Raw genomic sequence first — 10,765 nt, 5'->3', positions numbered from 1 at the left:
TCTCTGGGGAGCTCACTGAGAGGTTCCAGGTTGTAGCCCTTATGGAAGTTCCTGGGTCTGGGGGCTAGAGTGAGACTGTTCCCCACTCATGTCTGGGCAGCAGATGCCCAACCAGTGGCTCCCTCTGTCCACCCTTGGCCAGGGAGGGTCCTGGCCTCCCTCTCTGTTGGTGGGGACCCCCCCAACACCCTCTCTTCTCTCCTCTCTGGAGCCCTGCCTGGGTGCATGGCTTGTACAGTGAGTTACTGAGAACTGAACTCTGGACAGTACCTGGGCCCCAATTTGCTTTGAACATTTTAGTCTGAGGCCATCTTTGTCATCAAATGAGAAGGTTCACAGATGTACAGGTGTGCTGATAGTCCAACCTTCCTGGTTTGTAAAACTAGAAGGAGAAATAGACAACATGCCTGTTTCTGTGATGGGCTGTAAAGTGGATCTTACAGATTTGGAGACATTCTGGAAGATCCAGACCTGTCTGGATCAGAGAGGGGAGCAGGCATGGGGCAGTCGTGAGTCCAGTGGGGCCTGGGCTGGCAGGAGCAGCAGGGAGGAGGATGTGCCCAGGGTGGGTGAGCTGGGGAGACCCTGGAACCCAAGGCTGAGGACCCAGAGGCAGGAGACGCAGGAGACGCCCCAGGGATGCTGAGCAAAGCGTTGTCCCGTGATGCAGCTGTCCTGGGTCTCCCCGTTGAAAGCTCATGTGTGGGCTGTCCTGGCCGTGGGTCCAGGGCTGTATTTGCTCCAGGGGCATTTGATGCAGTTTAAGCCAGGGGAAAGGCCATCGCTCTGGGCAGCAGGAGCCACCGGAAAGGGTTGGGGTAGGGTTGGGTCCTCCCACAGTCCCACAGGGCACAGGAAGTAATTGGGGCTGAGAGTAGAGGTGGCTGGATTGAGATGACACCACCAAGGAAGGACAAGCCTTTGGGGGAACATGAGCAAGGACCACAGCCCATCTATGTCTGGGAACCCCAAACTTGGTACAGGTGTGGTCTCTGCCCAGGTGGGCTGTGGGTACCGTGGGGCGTCCCACTCTGTGTGCCTCGAGTGTGAACTGGGAAGGGTGGTCTCTGGTCAGACTCACACAACACACCAAGATGAGCTCACACCGGAACCACCCGACACTCAAATGGGAGTTGACAGCCCCCAGGGGACATCTTCTTGACTAGAGGAGTCCAACATCGGGAGACAGAATTGGAGGGGTCCTCACAGCAGGGAACAGGGCCTCCTCTGGCCTGTCCATGAGGAGTGGCGCCCACCAAGATGACAGGGACACTGCTGAGGAGGGAGGATCGCTCCCACCTTCCTCTGAGGTTTCCACCTCAGTGAGCACCGGCCGGCCTGGGAGGGTGAGGAGCTGTGCTCAGTCTGGGTGGCCAGGGTGGGACTGTCCCCAGGACGTGGACTCCCCTGCATGGGACAGCTGGCCAAGGACAGGGGGGTCTAGTGAGAGCCAGGACAGGGGATTAGGCAGAACAGAGGCAGCCCCCGGGCCCACAGGGCCAGCACTTTCTAGGGGCAGCTGTGCTGCGTGCAGCAGGTGGACCTGGGAAAGGATGGCACCAGACCTGCCGCCGGGACTCAGGGACTCACTTGGGGCAGGAGCACAGTGTCCCTCACATTTCTGCAGGGCCCAGAGGTGGGAGAAAGGGCACAGGGTGGCCCTTCTCAGGGGGGATGTGTCCCTGCCGGGGACTCTGTTTGCTGGGAGGGGCTGGACCTCTAGGTACCTTTCAGAGCCTTTAGCATCTCCTCTGGATAATGGGGATGAAAACACTCCTCACCCTAGTTTACAATTATTAGGTACACTGATGCATAGGAGGATGCAGGACCTGCTCATCTCCCATCTCCACAGCCAGAGAAGACGCAGGACGCTAACAGACAGCCCAGGATGCAGCAGGTGCCAGGGAGCCTGGACCGGGCACATCCTGCACTGGCCACAGTGGAGGACATAAGGGTGGCTGCCCTTGAGCCTGCTCTCTGGGGTGCTGAGTGTTATTCAGGGCCTTTCTCCAGGGTGTGGATACCTGTCCTCTCACCTGCCCCCTAGTCTCCTGCCTTTCAGACTCCTGCGGCCCAAAAGGAGCAAAGTGGGGCCAGGTCTACATCCCCATTGTCACTCCACAGCGTCCGGTGGGTCAACTGTCAGAGTGGGCACATCAAAACCAAAGCTTGCCCGAAGGCATGGCAGAGAACTTCCTTGTTCTGATGCTGACGTGGGTGGCATGCGTGGCCTGAGAAGGGAGAAGGGGTGGGGCAGGGTATCACTGACTCAGCAGCTTCCAGGTTGCTTTGATGATATATTAAGGCTCTCGAATCCTAAGAGAATGTTGGTGAAGATCTCAACACCACGCCTTGAGCAAGTCGCAGGACGCGGGAGGACATAGACCAGGAACCGAGAAGAGACAAGCACATGGACGGCAGCCCAGCATCCAGGCCCAGGTATGGGAAGCCCCTCCGAGCACCTCTGTGCCTCACCTCCTCTTCGAGCTTTTCTGATGAGCACTCACCTCTCATCCTCAAACCCCTGGGGCCTCTCTTTTCCCCCTGACCCTCTCTCTGGACTTGGCCTCTTGCTCTAGGTTCCCAGTTTTGGTCTCTCCTTTCCTTTCCTTTCCTTTCTTTCTTTCTTTTCCTTCCTTCCTTCCCTTCCTTCCTTTCTCTTTCTTTCTTTTTTTTCTTTCCTTCCTTCTTTCTTTTCTTTTCTTTCCTTCCTTCCTTCTTTCTTTTCCTTTCTTTCTTTCTTCTTTCCTTCTTTCTTTCCCTTCCTTCCTTCCTTCTTTCCTTCTTTCTTTTCCTTCGTTCCTTCTTTCCCTTCCTTCCTTTCCCTCTTTTTTCTCTTTATTTCCTTCCTTCTTTTTCTTTCTTCCTCTCTCTTTCTTTCTTTCCTTTCCTTCTTTCTTTTCCTTCCTTCCTTCATTCCTTTCTTTCTCTCTTTCTTCTTTCTTCTCTCCTTCTTTCTTTCCCTTCCTTCCTTCTTTCTTTTCCTTCCTTCCTTTCCTCTTTCTTTTTCTTTCTTTTCTTTTTCTTTCTTTTCTTTCTTTCTTTCTTTCTTTCTCTCTTTCTTTCTTTCTTTCTTTCTTTCTTTCTTTCTTTCTTTCTTTCTTCCTTCCTTCCTTCCTTCCTTCCTTCCTTCCTTCCTTCCTTCTTCCCTTCCCCTTCCCCTTCTCCTTCCTTCCTTCCTTCCTTCTTCCCTTCCCTTCCCTCCTCTCCCCTCCCCTCCCCTTTCCTTTCCTTCTCCCTTCCCTTCCCCTCCCCTCCCCTGCCCTGCCCTTCGCTCCCCTCCCCTCCTCTTTCTTTCTTTCTTTTTTTTGAGACGGAGTCTCGCTCTGTCGCCCAGGCTAGAGTACAGTGACACCATCTCAGCTCACTGCAAGCTCCGCCTCCCAGGTTCATGCCATTCTCCTGCCTCAGCCTCCTGAGTAGCTGAGACTACAAGCGCCCGCCATCACGCTCAGCTAATTTTTTGTATTTTTAATAGAGACGGGGTTTCCCCATGTTTGCCAGGATGGTCTCGATCTCCTGACCTCGTGATCCACCTGCCTCGGCCTCCCAAAGTGCTGGGATTACAGGCGTGAGCCACCACACCCAGCCTCTTTCTTCCTTTCCTTCCTCCCTCCCTCCCTCCCTCCCTCTCTCTCTCTTTCTTTCTTTCTTTTGCTGCTGCCTCAACAGAGATTTTTCTAATTCTGGTTATGTCAGGATGCATAGTGAGGGGCTGGGAGAGGCCTTCAAGGTGGGGCTGGTGTTTCCAGTCCAAGAGTCCTGAACTGCCCCATCTCAACTGCCTGAGAAGCACATTTGGGAGACCTCAGGGCACCCTAAGGGATGTGGAAAATCCTATGAATTATCCGAAAAGAAGTCCTGGCAGGTTCCTCTCCCCAGTAATCCCCCTCAGGAGGGTCACTGTCCTGATGCTGGATGTGGTAGGAGTTAACCCTGCAGGCAGGAGGAAGCCCCAGCGGGTCCATCTCCAGCAGGGATTGAGAGAGAGCTGAGCCAGGACAGGGGTGCATGGTGAGGCCAGGGAAGGAGACCCAGCTCTACCCCAGGGAGAGGGACTAAGCACACTGAGCTGACCCTGGGGAGACCCTGACAAGGCTTACACAGGCCGCAGGGCTGCAGTGATCTCCCAGTGAGCCCCAGAAGGGGTCAGAGGGGGAGGTTTGGAGGCGGTGCTAAGGGATGTGGGGAGCAGGGGGAAGGAGGGTGGGGTGCAAGGGAGGAAGTGTGGGGAGGGAGGAGGAGGCAGAGCAGTCCAGGAGGGCTCTTCCTCCTCTGGGCTTTCCCCTTGCTGTCCACAGACACTTGATGGATCCAGACACATTCACTTTCAACTTTAACAATGACCTTTCGGTCCGTGGACGGCACCAGACCTACTTGTGCTACGAGGTGGAGCGCCTGGACAATGGCACCTGGGTCCCGATGGACGAGCGCAGGGGCTTTCTATGCAACAAGGTGACCAACTCAGCCACCTGCATCCAGGCTGGGCCCTCCCAGTCCATGGACATGCATAGGCAGAAGGTTCTGGGTGGTACCTGTGGTGTCCCGCAGAGTGTCTGTCACCTGTGCTTCCTGTAGCTGCTGCTGCTTGGCCCTGGGATTGGGGGCGGGGGGAACTTCGGCTTCAGTGACTCTCCATGGCCAGGTGGGGTGGAGTCTGCCTGACGGCAAAGTGCTTCCTGAGGAGCCTCCCAGGATCCCCTCACGGACGCAGCTCCCACCAGGAGCGATTTGGAACTGTGGGATTTGAGAACTCAGGGCCTACCTGACTCACAAGGCCGGGATGCCCCTGTGCCTGCTCTTTGGCCTCATCCTGCAGGGAGAGAGACTGAGGCAGGAGAGGCCGATCAGGGGTTCTGTCCGGCCCGGGGTGGAGTCCACAGCAAGGCCAGAACAGGCCTCATGTCAGGATGCAGGGATGTCCAGCATTTGGGGAGGAGCTGGGCCAGGCCAGGCTGAGGGGCCCTGAGCCTGTGGGACTTTCTTCCCTGGACCCTACCCAGCACAGCCTCTGTCTGGAGAGGCCAGGTTCTGCTTGGCTCTGGTGCTGGAAACTGGGGGCTTCTCTGGGCTCTGTGAACTCAGTGTGGGCCTTGCTGGACCCACACACACTGCTTAGAACATCCTTTGAAGGGTGCCAGTCTCCATCACTGCCTAAGCAGTGGGACTCCCCCAGGAATGACCCACAGCTCCTTCTCAGCACAAACCGTGTCATCCACTCCACCATGCGATCCCTCTGAATGGAGTCCCTCCCTGTTCTTGTCCCCATCACAATCACAGTCTTTGCTGCCCTGCTGTCCCCAGTTTGACCAGTTCCTAGTCTTAGTGGAAAATCCTTTTCTCCGAAGTTTGGAGAAAATACCATATTTCTATAAGTCATGATAATGACAATTATCCCATGTCCCAGGGACCTTCCCATGTTGGAGTGAGTCTTGCTGGTCTTCCCTTCCCCACTACTTTTGGTGGCCTTTTGGCCTAAGTCTATATCACTTCTGGGCTCAGCACAGGTTGTGGCACAGAATGGAAGCTTCTAGAATTATGGGCCTGAGATGGGATGGCAGTAGGGGAGTTGATGAGTAGAGCAGGTCAATCTCCCCTTGAAAGAACCACACTTACTCAGGGGCATCAGGCCAATGACCCTGGGGCTCTGCCAGCTCCTTGTCTCCCTCCCATCTCTGTAACCTCTCCCTGCAGGGCTGGGCCTGGGGTGAGGGTCCTGAAGGCTCTGACCTTGGGTACAAAATTGAAGGGGGTTCCAAATGCTCAGTAACTAGAGAAAACACATTCTAATTTAATAATTAATGCAATATTTTATTTTATTTTATTTTATTTTTTTTTTTTTTTGAGACGGAGTCTCGCTCTGTCGCCCAGGCTGGAGTGCAGTGGCGCGATCTCGGCTCACTGCAAGCTCCGCCTCCTGGGTTCACGCCATTCTCCTGCCTCAGCCTCCCAAGTAGCTGGGACTACAGGCGCCCACAACCGCGCCCGGCTAATTTTTTGTATTTTTAGTAGAGACGGGGTTTCACCGTGGTCTCGATCTCCTGACCTTGTGATCCGCCTGCCTCGGCCTCCCAAAGTGCTGGGATTACAGGCGTGAGCCACCGCGCCCGGCCAAATAATGCAATATTTTAAAAAGGCAAATTTAATACAAATGGATCATGACAAATAAAACCGAAGATTTTAACAAAGACTGACAGGAGAGTGCTGTCACATGTATATCGGAGCTGGGGCAAAATCAAACCTCATTGCTCCTGATCTGTTTGTATTTAATGGACAATATTTTGCTTATCTTGGGATTTCTGCATAACCCTTGATATTTTTAATACTGCAGAGAAAATCATGCATCCTAATAACTGGGGTTTTGGCGACCCCTCTAATTTTGTGCTGGAGGCCCCCGCCTCCCCAGCCCCACCTGGTCCTGGCCCTCCCTCTCTGTTCACCACACATCACCTCACACTCTGTTTCCTTTTCTAGGCTAAGAATGTTCCCTGTGGTGATTATGGCTGCCACGCGGAGCTGTGCTTCCTGGGCGAGGTTCCTTCTTGGCAGTTGGACCCGGCCCAGACGTACAGGGTCACTTGGTTCATCTCCTGGAGCCCCTGCTTCAGGAGGGGCTGTGCCGAGCAAGTGCGTGCGTTCCTTCAGGAGAACACACACGTGAGACTGCGCATCTTTGCTGCCCGCATCTATGATTACGATTTCCTGTATCAGGAGGCACTGCGAACGCTGCGGGATGCTGGGGCCCAAGTCTCCATCATGACCTACGAGGGTAAGAATGGAAGGTTTGGGTGGGGTGGGGTGGGGTGGGTGGGGGCAGGAGAGGTCTCTGGGAAGAAAAGGAGAAAGGCCTTGGTCTGCTGCCTGCAGAGACGATGGCTGCACTCTGGGACCCGACTTTGGGGTCTATGGGAAGAGAGAGGCCAGACCAGGAGATGTGGGCCCGGGGAGGGCAGGGAGGGTGGCTGGAAGTGGAAGCAGAACTTGGGGCTTCCCGAAAGAATGAGAACTGGGCTGGCCCAGATCCCAGTGGGAAGTGCCTGATGAAGGAGCTCAGTCCCTAGGGGAGGGAGAGGGACAGGAGGGACTGAAACCAGGATGTGGGACGTCTGTCCTGAGAGTCACGGGCTCTTGGTGCCACCCCGTCCCCACAGCCGGAGCGTGACTTATCTCCCCTGTCCCTTTTCAGAATTTAAGCACTGCTGGGACACCTTTGTGGACCGCCAGGGACGTCCCTTCCAGCCCTGGGATGGACTAGATGAGCACAGCCAAGCCCTGAGTGGGAGGCTTCGGGACATTCTCCAGGTGACGGCTTCCTCCCTCTGCCTGGTGTCCCATCGGCCTCCCTCTCCTCCCCCCTCCCCTGGGCCTTGCCTTCCCCTCTGCTCAGAGCCTCCTCTGGGTTCCTGCTCCCCCCAGGGCGCCCAGCTCCGTCCCTCCCTTTCCTTCTCACAGCCTCCCTCTCTCTCCCTCCTCTCCTGTCATTGTCACTGTCCCCAGGCCTCCTCCCTGTGCCCTCTTTCCACTATCTCACCTCCTGCTCCATTCAACCCCACTGCTCTTCCAGAATCAGGGAAACTGAAGAATGGGCCTCAGTCTCTAAGGAAGGCAGAGACCTGGGTTGAGCCTCAGAATAAAAGATCTTCTTCCAAGAAATGCAAACAAGCTGTTCACCACCATCTCCAGCCGCTCACAGACACCAGCGAAGCAAGGCGCTCCTGACCAAGTAGATTTTTTAAAAATCAAGCGAATTAATTTTAATTGAAAATTTCTCTTACATTCTAAGTATATAATAGTAAGATTGTGCTCAATATTCTCAGAATAGTTTTCAATTTATTAATGAAATGATTAATTGGCTTTGTATCTAGACTAATAAAACATTAAGAATCTTCCATAATTGCTTTGGCTCAGCAATTGTATCATGAATTGCAAGTGCTTACATAAACACTAACAAATACAAAATATTAGCCGGGCGAGGTGGCGGGCGCCTGTAGTCCCAGCTACTCAGGAGGCTGAGGCAGGAGGATGGCATGAACCGGAGGATGGCGTGAACCCGGGAGGCGGAATTTGCCGTGAGCTGAGATCACGCCACTGCACACCAGCGTGGGCGACAGAGCAAGACTGTGTCTCAAAACAACAACAACAACAACAACAACAACAACAAGTTAGCAAATGTGTAGATGTCTTTCCTTGTGTAGTGGACCTGTAGTGGGGCAAAGGTCACACGACATCCCTCTGGAGCCAGAAAACTCAGCTAAACCTCACAGGAGAGGAACCTAAATGCAGACCCCACCCTCACTCACAGAGCCCCGGGCGCTGATTGGAAGGGACAGGCCCAGCAGTAAGAGGACAGCCAGCAGCCAGTCTCCCTGTTGGAAAGGAGCTACACAGGTGCAGGCAGGGGCCCTCCGGAGCAGCCCTGTGTCCACCCCTTCCTGATTCCACCCCCTAGAGAGGGAACCCAGGGGAGGCCGTGGCTGAGACCCAGGACAGGGCCAGTCAGCAGAAGCAGCCCAGGAAAGGGGGCAGGTGTCCAGGCTGGGCCCAGAGAGAGGGCTGGGGAGAGGAGCAGCCCAGGAGGCAGAGCCCAGCCACAGAGGGGAGGGGAGCTGAGCCCTGGAGACAGGAGGCTCCAGAGGCAGAGACGGAGCCCAGGGCTAGGGCAGCAGGTGTCAGGGCTGTGGCTTCAGCTTGGGGTCTGTCCTGGGCCTTCTGTGCTGGTTCCCACCTCTGGGATGTGTGACTTATGTGCCTGATTACAGCAGGCGGCTCCCACCTCACGAGTTCTGGAAAGTCCGCAGAAGCCGCGTAAAAGACCAAGAACCGGCCTCACACGCAGCTGCTCCTGGGCAGAAACGACTCACTGCTTCCCTGGCCTAGACACACACAACGCACAACACACACAACACACACACCACACACACACACACACACAAAACACACACGCAACACACATAACAAACACACACAAACACGCACACAACACAAACACACACACACAACACACACACAAAGACACACACACAACACACACAACACACACACACAAAACACACACACACAACAGACACACACAAACACGCACACAACACACACAACACACACAACACACAAACATGCACAAGACACACATACACAACACACACACAACACACACATACATACAACACACACACAACACACAAACACACACAAGACACACACACAACACACAAACACACACAAGACACACATACACACAACACACACAACACATGCACACACAACACATGCACACACAACACGTGCACCCACACACAGTGACAGAGACTTGACAAAAAGAAACCTCCTCCAGGTGCCCCAGAGCACTCCAGGGCACACCCCAGCCCCGCCCTGAGCCTAGGACTTCTGCGTTTCCCACACAGGGGCGGGTGCGGGAGGGACCGGGTTGTCCAAGCCGCCCTTTGCTTGTGTCTCTGGGTTTGACAACCGCCCGAACTCCACTTGTTGGAAGCAAGTGATGAAAAACGTGCAGTCATTCTGGGAAAGGGGCCAGTGTAGGGGAGGCCAGAGGGGCTCAGCTGGTGAAAGAACCCCACAGTTAGTCATGTCACAGGGCAGGTCCCAGGGAGACCCGCCCCCTGTCCCCCAGAACCCCACCTTCCAAGGGCCCAGGCTCCCTGTCCCCTGGGCCTCAACTCACAGCTTTGCCCATGACCTGGGAGCCCTGTGAGTCCTGGTGAGGTGACTGGACACAGCCTCATGACACTGATGGGACCTGGGCTGGGAACGGAGAGCCTGTGGTCCCTCTGGGGTGTAGGGAGACGGAGCCCCACAGTGGTGGCAGAGCCAGGACCTCGTACACAGCAGCATGGACTCCAGACCCAAGCGGGACCTCCATTCTGGTCCCAGGGTGACCCAGGCTGCACAGCCCAGCACCTACCCAGGGTCCCTCTGCCCTGCTCTGTCCCTCAATATTCTGGACCCCTGCTGGGTACCTGCCTTGTCTCCACTTACAGGGGACCAGGGTGAATCTCGGGCAAAGCCTGTATCTGTGAAGGAGGCCATTCTCCCTGCTCCCATCCCTGCCGCCCACATGGGGAACCAGCTCCTTCCTGTCCCCAGGGACCTTTCCTGGGCTCCAGTGGAAACTCTAGCGGGATGTGGGGTCTTTCATTTTCCCTCAGTGTTGCAGAGGCTGAAATGGGGAGGGGCTTTCAGTCCCCAGAAAAGGGCACAATCTCTTTCCTTCCCTCCAGCTGGCCCAGGGACGGTGCACACTCTTATCCCAGTCACCCTGAGGACTGCAGCGCTGCTATGAGCCCAGAGTCACCGCCAGGTTCTATGGATGCCTTACACACTCTTTCCTGACCTCACCTCAAGAGGACCAGGAAGGGGCCAGTTCCCACTGGGTTTTTGCTGCCCTGAGAGAGTCAGTCTCCAGTGCACAGAGGAACGTGGGTGTGCAGGGTGGTGGCACTGGCAGGGGGGCACAGCAGTCCCAGGGGAGCCCTCCCTGTTGTTTCAGGTTGTGGCACTTATGGAAGATCCTGGGTCCAGGCGCTGGAGTAAAATCGTTCCCATGGAAGAGGTGAAGGTTGCAGTGAGCCGAGATCACACTGTTGCACTCCAGCCTGGGCAACAGAGCAAGACTCCGTCTCAAAAAACAAAACAGAACAGCATCTTAGAAGATGCAAAGACAGCTTAGAAGCTATCTTAAGAGCTTGAAGCGTGCTGCCATGCCAAAGAAAGCATTCCCAGTTCAACAAAACTCTTAGCGAGCTTTCTT

General features: G+C 55.1%; 1 protein-coding gene across 1 annotated transcript; it reads left to right on the top strand.

Annotated features, from left to right (window-relative positions):
- Window positions 1–2,326: 2,326 nt before the first annotated feature.
- On the top strand, window positions 2,327–7,894 carry APOBEC3A (apolipoprotein B mRNA editing enzyme catalytic subunit 3A). The gene is made up of 5 exons (XM_045363609.2): window positions 2,327–2,439; window positions 4,302–4,455; window positions 6,475–6,769; window positions 7,187–7,302; window positions 7,565–7,894. Exons 1-5 carry the CDS (start codon window positions 2,411–2,413, stop codon window positions 7,577–7,579), a joined length of 609 nt encoding a protein of 202 aa, XP_045219544.2. The 5' UTR covers window positions 2,327–2,410; the 3' UTR covers window positions 7,580–7,894.
- The last annotated feature ends 2,871 nt before the right edge of the window (window positions 7,895–10,765 follow it).

Source organism: Macaca fascicularis, chromosome 10 (genome assembly GCF_037993035.2).
Source record: "Macaca fascicularis isolate 582-1 chromosome 10, T2T-MFA8v1.1".
NCBI classification, from domain to species: domain Eukaryota; kingdom Metazoa; phylum Chordata; class Mammalia; order Primates; family Cercopithecidae; genus Macaca; species Macaca fascicularis.
The sequence above is the reverse complement of the archived record's forward strand: the minus strand, read 5'-3'. Positions and strand labels throughout refer to the sequence as shown.